Genomic DNA, 24,627 nt, shown 5'->3' with positions numbered 1-24,627 from the left:
TGTTAAAGACAACAGATGATTAGATTACCATGTACCACCTGTGAAATCTAATCACCTGCCAGCCGTGTCTCGCCATCAGCACTGCCACGCCCCCGTCTGATGGTGCTCTGTCCTCAGCACCATGGACAGAGGTGGTGACCATTGCTCCTGCAGGCAGCGCTGACAACATCTCCCCCCACATATGATATGTGAGCTGCTGCCTGCCCTTCTTTATTTATATAATAAGTCTCTTATTTATCAAAATATTTACACAAAGTTTGGATTTTTGGCGGAGATAGCTTTTCTGTCATCTTCATGTCCATCCAGCGCTGTCGAGTTATTTGATTGAATCGAGCCCAGGCTTCGAGTAGTCGTCGTGGCGTGTCGAGCGGACGCCGTCGCTGCAGTTGCAAAAACAAACAAAGCGGAACCGGTAAGATGTGGGGAAGGAAGTGCAGTACAAACACTGGATTTCCCATCCAATATTGAAAGATTTGAGGGGTAAGCAGATGATACGCTCTGTACAAGCGACCAGCAATGGAGGGGGAAGGAAGAAGGGCTTGGCTGTGTGAGTGCTGCGGTGAAAAAAAAAGAGGACCTTTTCTCATGCAGAGCCAAAGGACTGGCGCTTGAGCAGTGGTTATTACTCTCTACTTCACTATCTATTTATTTTTATTAAATATTGGTGTCATATGTGTATATATTGTATCTGCTGATTAAGTTATGTTGTAGTTGGCAAAAAAAGGCTGAAACCGATATGAAAAAAGGCTAAAATGTTATATTGCCAAATATCGGCGCCTATAACCGCCCAGCTCAATAATCGGTCGATATCGAATCTCCATACAGTGTGGAGCTGCTCACCTAAGCTAATAGTAATCACCTCCTTTATGGCATAAAAACTGCATTTAATAGTATCTTAAGTATCATTATTAAGTGTCATCACTGAAAGTCGAGGCTACTTATTTTGCACACTGAGAGCTAGCCAGGGGAAAGCATGCTAAAAGCTAAGCTGGCTTTAAACAACACTAAGAAATAAGTGCTTCGTAAACTTTTTACCTATCGTTCACAACCATTATGAGTGACAAGAAGACAAAAGTTTTTTTTGTTTTTTTTTGCTTAGTAACATAAAAATCTGCTCGTTCAAGGTGGCTAGCAATGCAGCTAATGAGAGCAATCAATTCTACCGCTAAATCACTTTAAAAATGCCTTAAAAAATGTCAACAATACTTCATTTACGTTCCGTAACCTGTATAATAAGTAGAGATGTCCGATAATGGCTTTTTTGCCGATATTCCGATATTGTCCAACTCTTAATTACCGATTCCGATATCAACTGATACCGATACATACAGTCGTGGAATTAACACATTATTATGCCTAATTTTGTTGTGATGCCCCGCTGGATGCATTAAACAATGTAACAAGGTTTTCCAAAATAAATCAACTCAAGTTATGGAAAAAAATGCCAACATGGCACTGCCATATTTATTATTGAAGTCCAAAGTGCATTATTTTTTTAACATGCCTCAAAACAGCAGCTTGGAATTTGGGACATGCTCTCCCTGAGAGAGCATGAGGAGGTTGAGGTGGGCGGTGTTGAGGGTGAGCGGGGTTGTAGCAGGGGGTGTATATTGTAGCGTCCCGGAAGAGTTAGTACTGCAAGGGGTTCTGGGTATTTGTTCTGTTGTGTTTATGTTGTGTTACGGTGCAGATGTTCTCCCGAAATGTGTTTGTCATTCTTGTTTGGTGTGGGTTCACAATGTGGCGCATATTTGTAACAGTGTTAAAGTTGTTTATATGGACACCCTCAGTGTGACCTGTATGGCTGTTGACCAAGTATGCGTTGCATTCACTTGTGTGTGTGAAAAGTCGTAGATATTATGTGATTGGGCCGGCACGCAAAGGCAGTGCCTTTAAGGTTTTTTGGCGCTCTGTACTTCTCCCTACGTCCGTGTACCACTCCGTACAGCTGCGTTTCAAAAAGTCATAAATTTTACTTTTTGAAACTGATACCGATAATTTCCGATATTACATTTGAAAGCATTTATCAGCCATGGGACATCTCTAATAATAACCAAACTGTAGCGACATTGTTATTGTAAGAGCGACAATAACAATTTTTCTAGCGTAGTAACACATCAGCGTGCTACTTTATTAGCCGTGAAAGCTAACTACGGCAAGGGATAAGCTAGCTCTATGTCAACACGAAACGGGTTTGAGTTTGTAATACACAACACTACGATACAACACCAATCTGTACTGACTGAATAACATGAACAATCATATTACAGAATCTGTAAAGTATTAGCCCACATTTCATGTTTTGTTTGTACACCGCTGAGCTAGCCAGAAAACGCCTGTACTGTAGTTGTACTAACACTCATGACGTGCTGCGTGTACCATGGTCGATATTAAAGTGACTCACTCCATGGACAGTTGTCTGGTCCAGCTGGCCGGGGACGTTTCCTTTGGGTAAGCAATCCATTTACGTCGAAATAGCTTGGCTCCAAGTTCCATAACTATAGCGTCAAAATTGCTTTCACCTCACTCTATCAGGTTCTGTCTGCTCCAACGTCTCACCCTTCCTTCGCTTCTTCAAGCAGCAGTATATTTAGCTTCAAAAGTATAACATTCTGAATCCTCATTTGTCCAAAAATAGTCGTCTTCGTTGTCTGTTACCAAGTCTGCCATGATTAGAACACACACTCGTGTTTGATTCCGGAAGTATTTATTATCATTTATAAGTAGGTACACACATGTTGCCAGAAGTCAGACGTGTGTTGCTATGGAAAAGGAAATCAATGCGCGGAAGAAATCCGTTCCGGAAATGATTGAAATGATCGAAATAGGGTAAATATTGAACATATTACATATTGTTATGAACGTCTCTGTTATTACATTATATATATAAACTTGCAGTGTGTATATAAAACGTTGATTGAGGGTTTTGAAGTTGTTTTAGAGGGCTTTGAAAGCTACAACGGTGACTCCCATTAGCCGCATCTTTCAAGCGTTTTATCATTTTTAAAATCTAAAAAAAAAAGACGTGTATTCCTGTCTCTCATATTGATTGAGAACAATAGGCAAAATAAATAAAGTGCAGTTCCCCTTTAAGAAGTCTCGATGGAACCGCGTTGTAGCAGAACGTAGGAGGGCAGATCGATTCATAAATTGGTGATGTCGATACCAAGTGTAGTATCAGTATAAGATTGAAACTAGTGATTAGGTTGATATTTTTATTTTCTCAAAATCTTTTTTGTTTTTTTTTGTTATTGTTTACAAACTCTCAATAAATCCCTTGACATAGGAGGGGTTGAAGGACCAAACCTAATGGATTTAAATGAAAAGTAGTTTTTGACTGGTTTATAATTGTTTTGAAATTGTTAAACTCAATATCACTTACTGGGGCTGGGGGATATTTATCGAGTTTGTAAGATATATCGATATACTTTTAAACAAGATATGAATTAACAAATGATTGTAGTATCGATATAATTTAGTTCACGTTACAATTACAAAACGCTGCTTATTTGTTGTGTTCCTTGTTCTCCCCCGCTCTCCTTCCATGGGCTACTAAACCCCTCCATTTCCTCCTTCCAAGATGTGCTTGCACGTATAAGAACATCCATGATTGGTTGGTTGTTTACTATGATGAGTCACGATTGGTTAGGGACAGGCCAATCAGAGGCAAGATAGGGCATACGTGTGTGACAGTGACAGTCCATTACATAGTCGACTGGGAATTAAGAAGTGCCTGCCTGCAAATGTATTTTTTTTATCTGAGTTTAATACATTTTGTATTATTTGCACAGCTGTGTTATTTATTTTAAGTATAAATACTATTTTTCTATTTTATTTGTTATGTAATTCTGTACTACTTAAACAGTTTATTTTCTGTGCTGTTAATACCCATCTGGACTAACTGTGTTAATAAAAGTGCAACTGACTGTTTACAGTACAGTTATCATTCACTTCAATTTCAGTGAATATCGCTCAAAAATTAATAATTTTATATGTATACTTTCACCGAAAATTATATCGAGATTTATATCGAATATTGAGTTTAAGTAAAAATATATCGAGATATACTTTTTCGTCCATATCGCCCAGCCCTATCACTTACCATAAATTAATGTAAACATATACAGTAATACTTGTGATCAGTATATGTATTGTTTTGTTATCGGCCGATCTCACTCATTGTTGATCGGTATCCGAATTAAGCATTGAATTAGCATAAAACCCTGATCAAAATTTCCTTTTTTTAAAATTTCTGTAGCATTGTCCTTTGAAAAGTTATTATACAATAAAAATGCTTGTTGGAAGTGGTTGTGCTCACTGAATCTGCAAATGCGCAATGGTGTTGTCACCCTTTTCTACTATACTTTTATTAAAATGAACACACACACACACGCACACATGCACGCACGCATACGAATGGGCTTACACTCATGAATAGAATAAAAAAGAGGGCCGTGCAAGTGGTGTGAGGGAAAGTTACTATGAGAGGAGAGGAGGATGTAAAAGATAAAAAGCTGTATGGTGAATTATTAATGCTCAAGCATTGTGTCCACCGCCTCATAAAGACACACACACACACCACACACACACAAACACACACCACACACACACACACACACACACACACACACACACACACACACACACACACACACACACACACACACACACACACACACACACACACACACACACACACACACACACACACACACACACACAGCTGCGCACCCCAGTTGTTTGTGCAGACAGGAAATAGCATACTTGTCGCTCTGTCTGGATTTCGGGCATGTGTAACTGCTCTGTTGTGTCCGGACCAAAAAGTGGGTAGGACGTGTGTGTGTCGTGCGTGTGTTTGCGTGTTGGCTGAATGATGAGTGTTGTGTGTATCTATTGGGTGCACATGAGGCAACATTCACACACTGCCTGCCAGCGAACACCGCAACAACGTAGCAAACCCAGCTTACATTTATGCAATATTCAGCATTCACTTTGCTATAATAATATGGGTGATTCGGCGCCATCCGTTCGTGATTAGATGAAAAACATGACTTATTTATTCACGCTATAACATAAAATGTGTAAAGGTCTAATTTAAAATGTCTTTTATTGGTTAAAAAACAGACATGTTTATCGCCCTTGTGTTTATTTATTACCCCACACTCAGTTTATGCACACGATGCATCCGTTAAAGCAGTTTTTTTCAACCACTGTGCCGTGGCACTAGTGTGCCATGAGATACAGTCTGGTGTGCCGCAGGAGATTAGGCAGTTTCACCTATTTGGGTTAAAAATATTTTTTGCAAACCAGTAATTATAATCTGCAAATAATGTTCTGTTGTTGAGTGTCGGTGCTGTCTAAAGCTCGGCAGAGTAACCATGTTATACCATACCATATCAGTAGGTGGAAGCCGGTAGCTAATTGCGATGGTTTGTCGTGATCACAATATGCTGGCGACAGCGAGAGGCAGTAGGAAGGTAAAAAGGTATCTAATGCTTAAACCAAAAATAAACAAAAAGTGAGTGCCCCGAAGAAAAGGCATTAACCTCTAATGGCCTTAGTGGCCACATGCGTGGACAGCACCTTTTAGCTCTTATTTCCAAAATTGTGTACACTACTGAATCGGGGTCTTATGCCGACATATGGACACGTATACTGCTATCAGAAGAGTATAACATACAATGGAAATTGAAAAAAAAAGTGTAAAAATAAAAATTAGCATGTCACTACACATGAAGTACACGTTTGTGTACCTATGGACTAAGTACATCATATATAAATATGATTTTTAGTTTTTATTCTAATTAGGGTCCAATAAGCCCAAATAGCAAAGAGAAATTTAAGAAAAAGCATGTAAACAAACAGCTAGGGCCTTAAGAGGTTAAAGCTTAGGGATGGCTATGTAAAACGAAACTAAAACTGAACTGGCTACAAGGTAAACAAAAACAGAATGCTGGACGACAGTAAAAACTTACAGCGTGTGGAGCAGAGACGGCGGCCACAAAGTAAATCCGTATATGACATGGCAACAATGTCCACACAGAAAAAGATAGCAACAACTTAAATATTCTTGATTGCTAAAACAAAGCAGACGCGGGGAATAGCACTCAAAGGAAGACATGAAACTGCAACAGGAAAAGCCACCAAAATTGGAGCGCAAGACAAGAACTAAAACACTACACACGGGAAAACACCAACAAACTCAAAATAAGTCATGGCGTGATGTGACAGGTCGTGACAGTACACCTACTTTGAGACAAGAGCTAAGTGATGCATGGTTGGCTATGGTTTAAATTCATATCCAACAAAACGACTTTTTATTGTCTACTGAGTTTAATTTTTTAATGATTTCTGCCGGTGGTGTGCCTCCAGAAAATGCGACTTGGCTCAAAAAATGTTCAAAAGCACTGTGTTAAAGCAGATAGCAGTGAGCAGGGTTGGATGGCAGTTGTTTAAAAAAGAGAATAATTCAAGTGTTAAGCCGTGTTGAGAAGCACACCTCCAGAGAATGTGTACCTGCAAGATGTTACTTTATTTCCTGCGAGACGTGCGGTGCGCCAACACGACCTGTGCTAAATATTTCAGCCTGCAGTTTTGTAACACATGTTCTCCGTCTCCCTGTCTTTCTGTAGCAGGTGCCGCCGTGGCCCAGAGAGTGGTGACGGTGCAGAGCGGGCCGCTCGTCCGGACCGAGGGCTCCCACGTGACCATCTGGTGCAACGTGACGGGCTACAAAGACGGTGTGGAGCAGGACTTCGAGTGGTCCATGTACCTGGCGTCCGCGGCGGACCGGGAGATCCGCATCGTGAGCACGGCCCAGCCCAACTACGCCTACGCCGTCTACGCCCAGAGGGTGAACAGCAAAGATATCTACGTGGAGAGGCTGAGTCGTGACTCGGCCTTGCTGCACATCACCAAGGTGCAGGCCAAGGACCAGGGCCTGTTTGAGTGTTACACGCCCAACACGGACGGCCGCTACCTGGGCTCCTACAGTGCACGCACCAACCTCACCGGTGAGTCTCAAAAACTACAAATGCTGCTCTGTTACCACAAATGCTCACATATTTCCAACTAAAAGTGTTCTAAATGTAAAGGTTAGGGGCTGTTTCGATCAGGGTTTTCCAAAACCGATCATCCATGTGTGAGATCGGCTGATACCAAAACCGATACCAGTCACACATATTAACTGTACATTTTTCAATTAATTTGTGTGAGTGCTATACAGTTTAACAATATCAACACAATATTTGAACTCAGTCAATCAGTCAGTTTCAGTTTATTTTGAACATGCATACAATACATTGTAATACGTCCCATATTTCTAGTTGTTTTATTACAGAATGTCCGAAAAAGAGTAGAAGGAAGAAGAGCTTATTTAATCTTACCCCTTTTCGTATCATAGCAGTTTTAACACATGTTTGTTCTCTATTTGTAACAGAAGAGTGAATAAATAAACAAGTAAATAAATTAATATACAATAAGTAAGTAAATAAGTATTGACTATAAACAAATATAAACATATACACAACTAGATGAGGCAATTCATGAAGGAATTGCGTGTGAATGCTCCAATGCTGAAGATGAACTGAAATCCTGGAATTTTTTTAGAATTGTTGAAGTAGAGCACACGATTCCCAAACAGGCTGAATATTTAGAAGTTGGAACAGTTTGAATCAGATGAAAAATGTGGCAGTTGTGGAACTTTGAAGAATGTCCCATTGATTTCAATGGGAATTTACCCCAAAATCGGGATTCTCAGGTAAAGCGGAAATTTTTTGGAAAATGGTAAACAACATGAATGGTCTGAATGAGTTCAAATGGTTGGTGTTGGAATTTTTCAAATCGGTCGAGAAATGTTGAAGTAGTAACATGTTGAATTCAGAAATGGTATTACAGAATTTCGGGAAAACCGGGAATTTTTCCAGTTCAAAAAACAACTTTGTTTTTTGTCCTGACTAAAAGGAATGTTTTGACAGTGGAACGGTTGAAATCCGTTGAAAAATGTGGAAGGAGTAGTCGCCAGAAAAAAGGGTGGAAATAAGGCTTTGGAAAATCAGTCTACGGTCTCCACTTTTGTCGGTGTCCATACTCCCATTTTGAACAAAATGTGAAGTAAATGCAGGACTATCTGGTTGTAGTCCACCATTGATTTATATCTTGGTGATTTTCATTGCATTAGCAGCGCTGAGGATTTAATCCGTTTCAGTTAGTGTGCTGTTTGTGCCGTGAGTACCCATGTGTCCAAAACATTTGGCCACCATTCCTAAACAAATGTCAGATTAGGAGTGTTGCTGCAAGTATGACTTGAATGCCATCAGCTGTTCCAAACTTTGTTCAACTAGTTTTCTTTCTTGTGCCCTGCATGGGTCTCACCTGTTCACTAGCTTACAACACACACATATGACCACACTGTGTCTGTCCAACAGGCCCACACAGCTGTCATACTTGGGAACTCCCCCCAAATCCTGGCGTCATTATGAATGCAGACCTCTGCTGGCCTTTGTATCTGGGTCAAAGTGCAAATTATCCAGCCAAAATGTCCTAATTCACTTACACAGCATTTCCTGTGCACAGTATTGACTGGGTTCGGTTCCATTTGACTCTTGTTCTCCATTTCACAATAGTATAAGTTGCCAAAAAATATTGTATTCATCAGTCGGAATAAGTCGGATTCAGGAGGAACAGTGTGGTTTTCGTCCTGGTCGTGGAACTGTGGACCAGCTCTATACTCTCGGCAGGGTCCTTGAGGGTGCATGGGAGTTTGCCCAACCAGTCTACATGTGCTTTGTGGACTTGGAGAAGGCATTCGACCGTGTCCCTCGGGAAGTCTTGTGGAGAGTGCTCAGAGAGTATGGGGTATCGGACTGCCTGATTGTGGCGGTCCGCTCCCTGTATGATCAGTGCCAGAGTTTGGTCCGCATTGCCGGCAGTAAGTTGGACACGTTCCCAGTGAGGGTTGGACTCCGCCAAGGCTGCCCTTTGTCACCGATTCTGTTCATAACTTTTATGGACAGAATTTCTAGGCGCAGTCAAGGCGTTGAGGGGATCTGGTTTGGTGGCTGCAGGATTAGGTCTCTGCTTTTTGCAGATGATGTGGTCCTGATGGCGTCATCCGGCCAGGATCTTCAGCTCTCACTGGATCAGTTCGCAGCTGAGTGTGAAGCGACTGGGATGAGAATCAGCACCTCCAAATCCGAGTCCATGGTTCTCGCCCGGAAAAGGGTGGAGTGCCATCTCCGGGTTGCGGAGGAGACCCTGCCACAAGTGGAGGAGTTCAAGTACCTCGGAGTCTTGTTCACGAGTGAGGGAAGAGTGGATCGTGAGATCGACAGGCGGATCTGTGCGGCGTCTTCAGTAAAGCGGACGCTGTATCGATCCGTTGTGGTGAAGAAGGAGCTGAGCCGGAAGGCAAAGCTCTCAATTTACCGGTCGATCTACGTTCCCATCCTCACCTATGGTCATGAGCTTTGGGTTATGACCGAAAGGACAAGATCACGGGTACAAGCGGCCGAAATGAGTTTCCTCCGCCAGGTGGCGGGTCTCTCCCTTAGAGATAGGGTGAGAAGCTCTGCCATCCGGGGGGAGCTCAAAGTAAAGCCGCTGCTCCTCCACATCGAGAGGAGCCAGATGAGGTGGTTCGGGCATCTGGTCAGGATGCCACCCGAACGCCTCCCTAGGGAGGTGTTTAGGGCACGTCCGACCAGTAGGAGGCCACGGGGCAGACCCAGGACACGTTGGGAAGACTATGTCTCCCGGCTGGCCTGGGAACGCCTCGGGATCCCCCGGGAAGAGCTAGACGAAGTGGCTGGGGAGAGGGAAGTCTGGGCTTCCCTGCTTAGGCTGCTGCCCCCGCGACCCGACCTCGGATAAGCGGAAGAAGATGGATGGATGGATGGATGGATGGATGGATGGATGGATGGATGGATGGAATAAGTCACGCTAAGAAACAACAACAGTGAGTAAAATGAGGCCTCTCATATTCATTTCTTGACACATTTTGTTCCAGAAGAAACGGGAGGTTCTGCAAAAAAGTAGGTTGTACGGTATACCGGTATTACCGCATTTTTCGGATTATAAATCGCTCCGGAGTATAAATCGCACTGGACGAAAATGCATAATAAAGAAGGAAAAAAAACATATATAAGTCGCACTGGAGTATAAGTCGCATTTTTTTGGGGAAATTTATTTGATAAAATCCAACACCAAGAATAGACATTTGAAAGGCAATTTAAAATAAATAAAGAATAGTGAACAACAGGCTGAATAAGTGTACGTTATAGGACGCATAAATAACCGACTGAGAACGTGCCTGGTATGTTAACGTAACATATTACGGTAAGAGTCATTCAAATAACTATAACATATAGAACATGTTATACGTTTACCGAACAATCTGTCACTCCTAATCGCTAAATCCGATGAAATCTTCTTCCTCTGTGTCGCTTCTAAACAACTATTTTTCTTTATTTCAGTAAGAGTAGCCTCCGCTTTTCGCCAGTCCCTTACAAGTTTCTCGCTTACTCCAAACTTTCTTTCTGCTGCTCGATTGCCGTTTTCTGCTGCATAATTCACTACTTCCAGCTTGTAACCTGCAGTATATGATTTCCTTTTTGGTGCCATTTTTGTTCAGCCCTTCTCAGTTTTTATAAGTTACCGCCAATGTTGAAATGATCAATTTTCATAGGTACGGAAGTAGTAGCAGGTAGCATCTTTTTTTTCACAATGCACTTCTGCCATGACCCGCCCCTGCCAAATTTTTATTGGTTGACGTGTGTGTGTGTGATGATTGCTGATATACGCCTAGTCTCTTACATGAATGAGATAAATAATATTATTTGATATTTTACGGTAATGTGTTAATAATTTCACACATAAATCGCTCCAGAGTATAAATTGCACCCCCAAACTATGAAAAAAACTGCGATTTATAATCCGAAAAATACGGTAGTATAGTACCGCAATACTAATGAATCATATTCGGTACTATACCGCCTCTGAAAAGTACCGGTCCGTAATCTCCAAATTTGTGGTATCATCCAAAACTAATGTAAAGTATCAAACAGAAGAATATGTGATTATTACATTTTAACAGAAGTGTAGATAGAACATGTTTAAAGAGAAAGTAAGCAGATATTAACAGTAAATGAACAAGTAGATTAATAATTCATTTTTTACCACTTGTCCTTAATAATTTTGACAAAATAATAGAATGGAAAATGATACAATATGTTACTGCATACGTCAGCAGACTAAATTAGGAGCCTTTTTTTGCTTACTTACTACTAAAAGACAAGTTGTCTAGTATGTTCACTATTTTATTTAAGGACAAACTTGCAATAAGAAAAATATGTTTAATGTACCGTACGATTTTTTGTTAAAATAAAGCCAATAATGCCATTTTTTGTGGTCCCCTTTATTTAGAAAAGTACCGAAAAGTATCTAAATAATTTTGGTACCGGTACTAAAATATTGGTATCGGGACAACACTAGTAGAGACTAAATTACATTTTGGATTACAGCAAATTGAGCTGTGTGAAAAAATTTCAAGTCAACCCAATTTCTAGGGTCAAAACATATTTGTGCTTTTTTAATACAGTTTGTCGTTGTTCTAACCGATGCAGTTTTGTTAACTGTGAATAGTGTGTGAGTGCACTGTATTTATAGACGTGTGCATGAGCTTTCTGAGACTTTATCTCCTTTTTCCTTCCGTATCTGTAACCTCTTGACCTACTTTTTAGATGTCAGGGCCATGGCTTCTCTTGGTCCTTGACATTGGTCTCTCTGAAGTTAATTTGTGATCCAAGAACAGCCGCACAACTTTTTAAAGCTTTGTGAACAAATGAGGCCTTGACACTCCCACTGTCTGTTCTCTACTATTCCTTTTCCAGTTATCTGTCCTTGACTCTTGTATGATGTGTTTAGCTTCTTTTGATAGCGTGGCCCTTTTGTGAAGGGAGTGCTACAAAGGCGCCACACTAAAGCCAGCATAACCTCTAAAGTCCACCTCTGAGGCCAATTTAATTTGAATTCAATTTGAGAAAATCTTACATGTGTGGTTGTATCATATATGTTTCAAATATAATTGTGTTTTTATTAAAACAAAAACAAAATCACCAGTTTGATAATCATTGCACAAAAGCATCATCCAATGATTACATAGCATTTTGCTTTTTATTTGGGCATATGCAACACATCCAAAATAATGAGCATCATTGAAGGGGACATGTAATTGTAATCTTCCATGTGGTCTAGATAATACGCATTCATTATGCTTTGGTGTAAATTTTGCATAAATGTTGCTCCACAGCAATGTTCCCTCTAAGGTGCGCGCCTGTGCAATTGCGCACTGCTCAAGCATCCTCTGCGCACGGCAAATCTATGCCACGCACAAAATCAAATAAAAAAAATAAGCGCATAACAATTTTCGACACGACACGGACACGACAGAGAAAACAGTTTTCGTCATCATTGTTCAAGTATTGTAACGTCTGTCGAGACGCTTTGAGGACATGAATTCCATCGATCACTTTACTGAGCAAAACTCTTTATTGTCAGCCATAAACAAATCACCAAAACATTAGTAAAAAAAATTATATCTAGCAAAACCGGTCATTTTCTGCAGTACAAACCAGACCGAAACCAACTTTTTTATATCAACAGCAGCCGCTCGCTCTTTCTCACTTACGCCAACACATGCACATATGGCACTTAGCTAGTGATGCGTTTACAGCCACACAAAAAGTCGGACAACTCCAACACCACACATAAAGTGTAATTCCAGGTCGTTACACTATGATTTAGCAATCAATTGTGTGCTTATTCTAGTGTCATTTATTAGGAATCTTAATTTCTAAATAGTAATCATGAAATGCTGTTAGTATATTAAATAGATACTAATAAAAATATATTTATTACAAACAGGAAGTTGCAGGAATGTACACATGATCCCCTGCTTACATCTCATTGTGCAACATGTGAATGTTTTAATGGGAACTAAATGCAATGTCTGAAAGGGGTACAAATTATTTCCAAAGAAGGACCTCCACTCAGACAAACAAGTACACAGTTCATGAAAAACAATATTTTTTGTTATTGTCATTTTAAGTGGGCCTAAACACTTATATTAGAAAATAACCTCATGGAAATGACTGCTGTCATTTGATTATAATAATAAGAGAATGTTGTCTGTCTATCTGTGTTGGCCCTGCGAAGAGGTGGGGACTTGCCCAGGGTGTACCCCACCTTCCGCCCGAATGCAGCTGAGATAGGCTCCAGCACCCCCCGCGACCCCGAAAGGGACAAGCGGTAGAAAATGGATGGATGGATGGAGATTTAACTTGTTATTTAGTCAGGTTTGGGACAAGTTAGCTGCTGGTGTAGCCACATTGTGCACGTCTGATGTTGCTCACATGGGCTCCACTGAATGCTCAGGGAGTTTTTACGTTTGCTCACACACATGAAAAATTAGAGGGAACATTGCTCCACAGTCACTTTTATAACCCGTGTTTTGAGTCCGTCTGCATAATGTTCGATTCTGGAGGCGTTCCCAGATTGAAAATTAAACCATGCCCCACCTTCTTAAAGTATCATAATTTATCTTTTGAAAATGTACACTATTTAAATATATAATTAAAGTCGTCACCGCAATTTTTTTCCAGACACAGTCGAAAATAAACTTCATAAACATTATATAGATTCACCTGGTCACAACATTAGGTACATTAGTGATTCAGACTCTGCTGGAAAAAGCTCTTTTATCGGCATTTATGTCACCGCATATTGCACGTCCGAGTTATAATGTACACCTGGTCTTAAGACCAGGTGGAAATATTACTTATCCTACCTTTTCTGTGTTTTCTCAAAGCCTGAAGCAGAGGCTCCTCCCCTTCTGGTTGAAAGCTTGACTTAATGTCTAAATAAGTACGTAAACAGACTGTAAACCCCCGCGAACAGAAGTATCCAAAACTGCGTGCAAGCTCACGCCAATATTGCCAAAACATAACCTCCATAAAGCACATCTACAACACTGTCAACAGTAAAGTGCGTTAAAGTATATTTATAAATTGTGTGTACTGTGTTTGCAAAATTGATATTATGGTAGCAGTATCGCCCGAGAAACAGATTAATTCTATTTCCAATATTTCTATTTTGTAAAACTTCGAACCGTACAAATGCTAGGGAGAGATTTTGCATTCAGACATGATGGATGTGCGGTATAGGAAACAGGACAGGGAACTTTTTGATCAGGAACCTGGATTCTACTGAGCATGATTACAGGGGGGGGTTTGGTGGTAGCGGGGGGTGTATAATGTAGACCGGAAGAGTTAGGGCTGCATGGGATTCTGGGTATTTGTTGTGTTGTTTTTATGTTGTGTTACGGTGCGGATGTTCTCCAGAAAAGTGTTTGTCATTCTTTTTTGGTGTGGGTTCACAGTGTGGCGCATATTTGTAACGTAACAGTGTTAAAGTTGTTTTATACGGCCACCGTCAGTGTAAGCTGTGTGGCTGTTGAACAAGTATGCTTTGCTGTCTCCTACGTGTACAAGTAAAAGCTACATACAACATGTAGCTGGGCTGGCACACTGTTTGTACAGGCTATAGAGGACAATAAATGTAGTGCCATTAGGGCACGCCTTTGATTTAGTAGCTAGGGTAAAAATCGGAGAATTTTTGCCCTGGGAGATTTCTAGGAGAGGCACTGAAATCCGTAAGTCTCCTGGGAAAATCGGGAGGGTCGGCAAGTATGCGGCTGAGCCGCATCAGAGTGGTCAAAGAGCCGCATGCGGCTCCGGAGCCGCGGGTTGCCGACCCCTGGGCTAGACTAAGCCGGATAACCCCTTAAACGAATAATTATTTAGCCTAAGCCTTGTTTCGGCCACACTAATTCATCGTTTAAGGTTGCCCTCCTTAGATAATTTTTTACACGGGTAAGTGCGCCGTGTATTTCTTGAATCTCCGGCACTTAGCTTTGTATGGACTCATTGATCGTTTACAAACTGAGTTCGGAGAGGAAGTGACGCCAGAAAGACCGCGCCCCACACAGGAAGTGACGTCAGAAAGAACGCGCCACAGCCAGCTTCATAATAAAACGATTTCGTAACTCGGAGCTTACCACTGGAAATATGGAGGCCAAGTCATCCAGACATGCCCGTGTTTCTCCTTCCGTCTGTACAGACGCTTGTGGAAATCACACATGAATACCTTGAGAGAAGAAAACGTGTGATTGCAGTTATTTTCGGATACAACACTTCTCAGACGGCAAGAGAACTTTCGAATGTCTAGGTCAGCTGTGATTCTACTTCCCGGAAAACTTTGTCCATTTGTCGAAGGAGAGACAATGAGAAGGCGGGCTCCCATGGATGTGATAAAAACAAATTATTGACTACGAGGGGAAGACTACAAAAACGGTGAATGCTTTTGGACTGGCAAAGCAGACTGTATCAGTTATTGTCCGCCATGTATGTCGCAGACTCAACGTCTAGGTCCAGAGTATATAAAGTCACCTAAAAGGAATGGACAATGAAGGTGAAGGCAAAAGAGTGAGGAGTGTCCTGACCAGATATCTAGATCCCTAGTTTGATTTATGTAAAATGTTATTTATCACATTGTTTACTTTAACACGTCCATTAAATATTTGATTAAGTAATAATGTCTCAGGTGGGATTCACTACAATAGGGCCCCACAACACACTGGATTCCAGTTAATAGAAATACCACAACACTGGATATTGTTCAGATACGTTAAATTCAAGAACTTGCACACAAAGCAACACTGGAGGTGACTATGACGTGCGCATTTTCCGCGCATGCGTACTAGGTTGCGTTGCGCTGGCGGACGGTGGGGGCGTGGGGGTTTTAAATGACCATTGTGTGTGTGTGTGGACAAGGATAAGGTTAGGTGGGGTTTAACCTGGATTAGTGTAGAAGGGGACTTAGATCAATCTATCAAACAAAACAAAAAAAATCTGCCCAGGCCCCTCTGCATGGCATTGCAATGCTGCTACCTTGGACGCTGCAGTAACATCCATGAGAATGTTGTAATTGGCTATCATGGCACAAATGCACGATTATTTCCACATAATCACAAGGGAATGGGAGCGGCGGGGAGGGTTATGCAGTGGGGACATCACCTTCACGCAATGCTGGAAAAGGTTACCTTTCACTTTTCATTTGGGGGGTTTTGCCTCTGAAATGTTGTGTTGAAGTCCATGATCAAAACATGGATTTATTGATTGATTTCAGAATTCATTGTAGAGCCTTAGCTCAGATTAAATATGACAACCTAGATTCACCTGCAAAGGGCGCATATTATAGTATCATTCAACAGTTTTATGTAAGTCTCAGAGGTACCACAATTTGGAACAATCTAGCCGTGTTGCTGTATTCAGACAAAGTGCTGTTATAAAAGCCCTACTGGGAACACTCCATTTTGTTTGTCTGCAATTTTCACAAAACAGTTATCTGCTTTTTACATGTAGACTGTAACTCTGCACTTGTCCAGCGTAATAGATGCCATATATCACATACAACCACCTAACTATGAAGGGGACAGGAGGACACAGACGTTAGCAACATTAGCATAGTTACAGTAGGTGAGCTAAAGTGCTAACGTTACACTCACAGGTTATCTTATTTGCTGGAGAAAAAGAAAATGATCAAACTCACAGCTTGACAGTTGAAGAATGGATAGTTGGTGGAGCCCCAGGCTTTATTTTAAGCGACAGTTTGAGTGTCTCTTCTCTCAAAAGTAGAGAAAACAAGTGAAAGAGATGATAGATTTTTCTTATGTTTAGTGCTCACAGGTATGATTCTTTTAGAACATTATTACCTACGCTAGGAGGTTATGTACTTGTTGCCGTTGGTCTGTCGGCCAATTGATACATTAGCAAAATAACTCAGAGTTGCACGGACATTTTCAGGAAATGTCTGAAATGGCATAAGTAACATTCAGTTTAGGCCTTATCCAGACAATTTCTACATTGCATCATAACTTCTATGTTAGCAGCCCCACAGAGACGAATATGGTAGAAACAGACAAGAGTGGGGACGGTGTGGCGAGGTTGGGAGAGTGGCCGTGCCAGCAATCTGAGGGTTACTGGTTCAATCCCCACCTTCTACCATCCTAGTCACGTCCGTTGTGTCCTTGAGCAAGACACTTCACCCTTGCTCCTGATGGGACTGGTTACCGCCATCAGTGTGTGAATGTGTCTGTGTGAATGGGTGAATGTGGAAAATAGTGTCAAAGCGCTTTGAGTTCCTTAAAAAAAAGGTATAAAAGCGCAATACAAGTACGACCCATTTACCATTTACCATTTGCTCCGGTTCTTTAATTCCGCTATAGATAAATTATATGCAGATTTTCATATACCTTTTAGGAAATGTCAGAAATAGGATAAGGAACAAGTCATTCAATTTTGGGGATGTTCCTTATTTCTACTAAGTTACCTCACGTTTATGTTACAAGCTTCAGCTTTTGTGTGTCTATATGTACACTATATTCCCAAAAGTATTTGGCCTCCTGCCTCAACTCACATATGAACTTGAAGTGCCATCCCATTCCTAACCCATAGGGTTCAATATGATGTCGGTCCACCTTTTGCAGCTATTACAGCTTCAACTCTTCTGGGAAGGCTGTCCACAAGGTTGCGGAGTGTGTTTATAGGAATTTTCGACCATTCTTCCAAAAGCGCATCGGTGAGGTCACACACTGATATTGGTTGAGAAGGCCTGGCTCTCAGTCTCCGTTCTAATTAATCCCAAAGGTGTTCTATCGGGTGCAGGCCAGTCAAGTTCATCCACACCAGACTCTTTATGGACCTTGCTTTGTGCACTGGTGCACAGTCACGTTGGAAGAGGAAGGGGAAAACTGTTCCCACAAGGTTGGGAGCATGGAATTGTCCAAAATGTTTTGGTATCCTGGAGCATTCAAAGTTCCTTTCACTGGAACTAAGAGGCCAAGCCTAACTCCTGAAAAACAACCCCACACCATAATTCCTTCTACACCAAATTTCACACTCCGCACAATGCAGTCCGAAATGTACCGTTCTCCTGGCAACCTCCAAACCCAGACTCATCCATCAGATTGCCAGATGGAAAAGTGTGACTCATCACTCCAGAGAAGGCGTCTCCACTGCTCTAGAGTCCAGCGGCGACGTGCTTTAGACCACTGCATCCGACACTTTGCATTGGACTTGGTGATGTATGGCGTAGATGCAGCTGTACAGCCATGGAAACCCATTCCCTGAAGCTCTCTGCGTACTGTACGTGGGCTAATTGGAAGGTCACATGAAGTTTGAAGCTCTGTAGCAACTCTTTGCACCATGCGCTTCAGCATCCGCTGACCCCCCTCTGTCAGTTTACGTGGCCTACCACTTCGTGGCTGAGTTGCTGTTGTTCCCAAACTCTTCAATTTTCTTATAATAAAGCCCACAGTTGACTTTGGAATATTTAGGAGTGAGGACATTTCACGACTGGATTTGTTGCACAGGTGGCATCCTATGACAGTTCACGCTGGAAATCACTGAGCTCCTGAGAGCGGCCCATTCTTTCACAAATGTTTGTAGAAACAGTCTCCATGCCTAAGTGCTTGATTTTATACACCTGTGGCCGGGCCAAGTGATTAGGACACCTGATTCTGATCATTTGGATGGGTGGCCAAATACTTTTGGCAATATAGTGTATATATGCTAACGGCTCCGCCTCCATCGGCAGAGACAAAGACACTGAATAACTGACTAGAGGCTTCTCTCTGTTTCTTATGTTGTGCAATAATTAGCTCAAACAGTTACTGATGTATTTTCATATACCTTTTAGGAAATGTCAGAAATTCAATTAGGAACATGTGATTCCTTTTTGGGTTTGGATTCAGGACCTTTTGACTAATGCTTGGATTTGAACGACGTCACTACCGTCTCACGTCCGGCTTATTGAATATGCGTGGTGGTCAAGCAGCGTCTGTTCTCAATGGGTACTAGGCACCATTTAGCCTTTCTTGAAGAATAATGCCCTATGCTTGCCTTGTTTTAGGCTGTACGAACCATTTGAATCGCAAAAAGGATAAACGTGTCTTCAAAGTTCCCCGAGAGGTAATCAAGAAGTGTGGAAGAGTGCAATGTTTTACAAAAGATGACTGCAAAAGGGGCATGCACTCCAATCAAAGGGAGCAGAGTGGAAGAACACACCAGTTTGCGGTGACCACTTCGTTAAAGATTTGTTTGTTATATTTTTCCTATACTTTATTCGTTTAATATTTTCCATTGAAGTATTATTTTGATATTATTTGTATTTTATTTTTTGACAAACAGAAACTAGAAAGTCAGAATCAATGATATTTTGTCTGGAAAAGGCACTTCTACATCTCCCCTCTTGTTTATTTTGTACACAAATATGTCAGAGTACATGTGACAACAGTACAACAATCAAATATGGTGATGATTCAGTAATTGTTAGATTGTTAAATGGATATGCAGTCACGGGTGGCAGTTGTCGGGTGCTAGTTTGTTTACATGGTCACGTCCTCCCAAGGCGCAAAGTAGAATCATGAAATGCAACTTTACCCGAGGCAAACAATGCATGATTTAGCCGTGAGAGTGTTGATATCAATTTCCTTGACCCAGCAACACCCAAATAAGTTGTAGACATCCATTTTATCCTTGATATCACTCGACAAATCTTTTTTTGATAAAGTATAGGGATCTATTTCATTGCATAGTTGGATTTTTTTTTTTTAACCTGTATTTGCTTTTAATGTAAAGATCTAGACCCCTTGCATACTGAGATGGTTTCTGCGATGCTTGCAACACAACAGCCATCTTGGCTTGGTTGACCACCACTGTTTTTCACTTTCAAAATACAAGCAATTGGGAGACAGAGCCTAGCACGGGGGTCAGCAACCCGCGGCTCTTTAGGGCCTCCTTGGAGCATTTTTAAAAAAGGATTGGAAATGGAAAAAGATGGGGGATAAATCCTTTTTTTTGTTTTAGTATGTTTTTTGTTTGCGGACAAACATGACACAAACCTTCCCAATTGTTAGAAAGCCCACTGTTTAATATATGTGTGTGTGTATGCTTCACTGATGAGAGTATTTGGTGAACATAGTTTTGTCCTACTAATTTCAGCGGTTCTTGAACTCACCATAGTGTGGACTGTGACGTTTGTTTGCGTGTAAAATCTTCCATTCCTTTTTTGTCTTATTTTGTCCACCAAACATTTTATGCTGTGCGTGAATGCACAAACGTGAGCTTTGTTGATGTTATTGACTTGTTGGGAGTGCTAATCAGGCATTTTTGGTCAGTGCATGACTGCAAGCTAATCAATGCTAACATGCTATTTAGGCTAGCTGTAATTACATATTGCATCATTACGCCTCATTTGTATTTGAGCTCATTTAATTTCCTTTATTTTTATCCTCTTTGTATAAAATTTAGTTTTGCATGCCTCATGACACATTATCTGTATGTAATATTGGCTGCATTTCAGATAGTTGTTGGTGTGCCATGTTGTTCCAGACCACAGCAAACATTACCTAGCTTGTCAAAGATTGTAATAAATCTATTAAAAGAAGACAGCCTGCCGTTTCCTTTAACTTGGACACACACATCTATACCTTTGGCCATTAAAAAACAGTAATTTCCAGGAGTTATCTCACCTTCTGAGTAGCCTCTGATTTACTAATGTTTTCTAATGTTGTAAAAATGTGTACAATACATTTTAAAATTCAACATTTCTGTCAACAAAGAATTCCTTCAGCCTGCGACACATAGTCATTTTGATAGTAGGCAATTATAGCTAATATAGACACTTGCATCATTATAAGAATTATATATGGCTTTTAATTTTTTGCTGCTCCAGACATAATTGTTTTTTGCATTTTTGGTCCAATATGGCTCTTTCAACATTGCTGACCCCTGGCCTAGCAGAAGTCTGCACACTCTCCGTGTGCTTTAATAAGTGACGTGCTATGTAACTGAAAGTCCATACACCCATTTTGCTGTATCGTGATAGTATTGTTTATAAATGTCAAAATATCGTAAAAATATCACCTTGTGAATGACTTAATCCAGTAGGTCGATTATATTAGGTTACTGGTGCATTATGAGCAGTTGGCAATATTTGCCAGCTACCTCAGCATCACCTGAATCAGCTGTTATTAACATTTTTTAATGAGATGAGCGTTTAAAGTGTGTGATTTTGTACTGCACAAGCTCTATGGGGCCGGTGTTATTAGCATATTAATTTGAATTTCCCAACAGATGTACCTAGCATATGTATCACGGTTGGGTGTGTGGAATCTACTTTTACACTGGGTTTACAGTGTATTCGGCCATGGTCTAAGGCTGCATTAAGCCTGGGTGATATGGCCTAAAAATAAAATCCCAGATTTTTTCCCAAAAAAAATTGATTTCCGATTTTTTCCCCCTACTTTAAAAAAAATAAAAAATATATTGAATACAAATGACAAATAATTCAAAACAAGTTTTCTTTTATTTAATCAAAAACTAGTAGTTTGAAATGACACTGCATACACTGCATTTTACTGTTAGCTAAATTTTTATTTGTATAATGTTGTTCTTTTAAGACCAGATATAAATTGTATTTCTTATGGAATATTTTTCAAATAATTAAATTTAGAGCTTCCATAGGGAAGTAATACTTCTGCTTGAATATAATACTTTTGTTAACAAATATATAGCATCGCACATTTTGCATGCAAATAATCTCCAACATTGAGGTCGATAAAGTGCAAACCTTAAACTTCCGTCTTGAATAACATACTATGTTGTAACATGTAGTATCAAACAAATAAATAATGAAGTAAAACATTGAGTAAGTGGATCAAGTAAACACAGCATTTTTCATTCACACATCTTGACGGTGTGCAAAGCTTTAGTGATCGCTCTATGCATTGTGCTTCTTTCTCATCATACATGGCATTGTCATACATACCTGGTGTAAATGATTCCACCATAGTAAGGTGATTTTTCGCCCTATACTTTTTTTGTTGTCGCGCCTAATTCTCCTCGTAAAGTGTTGTATTTCCCACACCTCTGATGCCTTTTTGAAACAAACTTTGCACTTGTTCCAGGCCTGTTGCCACAAAACCAAAGTACTGACAACACTTTTCTTTTCTTTGGAACAAACTCATTAGTGTTCGCATTAGCCATGTATTGCTATGTGTGTAAGGAAGTAATGGGATGGCACAAATTACGGAAGCTTCTGAGGGGCAAAAAGTATGCCGGAGCAAGAAGAGAAAAATTATAGATGTTAAAATTTTTAAATCATCTGCATTTAAAAAATGCTGCGTTGAATACAAAAGTTACTATATATTCTGCTGTATTTACTGTACCAGCTTAGATTTTGCAAAACAACTTCTAAAATATACTTTTAAAAAGCATTGTTGTTTTCCATTTAATGTTCTCTTAGATATTTGTCGTTTACTTTTGCTGTCATTTTAACACTAGTCTGTTTCTTTAAAGTTTGTTTAAAACACCTTTATTTAGACTAGTTGCAAACCTATTTGTTGTACACAAAAGGAGCATGATGTTATGGTCAGGAATAGACTTTGACTTAGACTTCCTTTTTATTGTCATTCAAACTTGAACTTTACAGTACAGATAAGAACGAAATGTCGTTGCTTTAACTCATTGTAGTGCTGGATAAAAGAGCAATAAGGAAAAGCAATAATAACTGCAATAATGTAGTTATTCATTTTTTCAGGTCAATGCCAATAAATAATGTTCAGACACTTTTTAAATGTGTTCATGCTACGTGTTTGGCAAAGCATGTATGTCTGTGTGTTGTGAAACAGAGTAATATGCATACGTTCATCGTAAATTTGGTTGAACGCGGGAGAATCAGAAGCAGCAAATAAACACAAATTTCATTCATCCGTCCATACATTTTCTACCGCTTGTCCCTCTCAAGGTTGCGGGGGGACAGTAGCCTTTCATTTGTTAATAAATGTCCGCCTCCAATAAATAAACAGGAAACACTGCATACACTTCCTCTTTTTTTACTGTGCATGTGACGTAAGCGCGTTAGACCACGTTTAAAGTTGTTATACCTTTTCGACACCCATTAAATAAAAGATTCATTGAGGTAGAGAAAATAATATATATATTTTTTTGTAAAGAAGTAATACTGTAAAATGTGCTTTAACTTACAGTTGTGTAGATGTCATGATCAATGACTCGCCTTCTGATGGCATCATTAAGTGTCAAAAATTAAATGTGTTTCCCAGGTATACACAAATTACATTATTTGTTAATCAATTATTTAAATTCATACATTTTTAATGCGGCGGTGAGAAATCTAACTTCCTTATCTCACAAGGAAAAGCATCTGATTGTCTTTTTTTCATAACTAAATCCCGGCCCTTCTTTCATAGGTATGCTGTTTACGAGCAGTGATTGGGTATATTCTGAACTTGTCCCGCCTAATTACAAGACAAAGAAAATATGATTGGATTTCGTTTCTGTCAACATTTCCATCCCTTTTCTATTAGTTGACTAAAATGTCAGTTAATTGGGTCATCGTTTTCTTTAACGTGCATTTGTTTTGATTAGTAATCGTCTTATCATGTGCCGTCTCACCCTAAAACCAGACTGAAACTTCTCAAAAATATTGCATTTATTTAAAAAATCTAATACTTGTTTAAAAGCATTTTTTTGAATTTTACTTAAAAATGGTAAGTTTAATACAGGTCTGTAATTCTTAAAATTGTTAGCATCCACATTGCTCTTCTTTAGCAGGGGTCTCACCGCCGCTTTTTTAATAGCAGCATGAAAGAAGCGAGCAATTTAAGATGTTTAAAATCTCTCTCAAAGAACCATAGAATATTCTAAAAAAAATTGGTTGGAATTGAATTTTAACGACATGTCGTGGGTTTTATTGTATAAAGAACCCTATTAAGCATCTCAGCATTAACCTTGACAAAACTGTCCAGCGTTTCCTTCGGTAAAAACAGACACTCAGATGAATTAAAAGCAGTGTGAAGAAATAAAATGTCACATCTGATGGTGTTTATTTTTTTTCTGAAGTGGTCTGCAAACTGCTCACAAAGGAAGTCTGTAGGCGTGTGGGGTATATTATTAAAATCAGTGTTAAAAAAATTATTAATTGTTGCAAAAAGGACTCTGGGGTTATATTCATTATTTTTGGCGGGCATTGTTGGCGTCGTACTCTGTTCAGCGGTCCTTGAACGCACTGTAAAACTCACCTCTGTCTCTTTTTCTCTGTGTAATAACGATCACTCTGAGATACACTAAAAGAGCACAGCTTGTAGTTTCAATGTGTACAATTGAATACCTTAGTTCAGGGGTCCGGAACCTTTTTGGTTGAGAGAGCCATGAAAGCCAAATATTTTAAAATGTATTTCCCCCTGAGCCATATAATATTTTTCAACACTGAATACAACTAAATGCGTGCATTTTTAAGTAAGACCAAAATATTTAGAGTATAATAAGTCTGTTATTCTTTTAATAACATTGTTATTCTGAAGCTAACTAATAATAAATCAAATACTTCTTACCATTAATGCGACTTCTTGAACAGGTGCGGTAGAAATGGATGGATGGTTTAAAATGCATGAGAATGTTTTATATTTTGAACGTTATTTTTAACACTGTG

General features: G+C 39.9%; 1 protein-coding gene across 1 annotated transcript in view; it reads left to right on the top strand.

Moving 5' to 3' along the window:
* The window catches only part of LOC133665361 (immunoglobulin superfamily member 3-like), a 106,425-nt gene extending 99,350 nt beyond the window's left edge, over window positions 1–7,075 (top strand). Inside the window, exon 2 of the mRNA XM_062070650.1 lies at window positions 6,633–7,075. Coding sequence (XP_061926634.1) covers window positions 6,633–7,075 — 443 coding nt within the window. The remainder of the gene's footprint in view (window positions 1–6,632) is intronic.
* The last annotated feature ends 17,552 nt before the right edge of the window (window positions 7,076–24,627 follow it).

This window comes from Entelurus aequoreus, linkage group LG14, assembly GCF_033978785.1.
Source record: "Entelurus aequoreus isolate RoL-2023_Sb linkage group LG14, RoL_Eaeq_v1.1, whole genome shotgun sequence".
Lineage (NCBI taxonomy): Eukaryota > Metazoa > Chordata > Actinopteri > Syngnathiformes > Syngnathidae > Entelurus > Entelurus aequoreus.
This window is presented reverse-complemented; position numbering and strand designations above follow the sequence as displayed.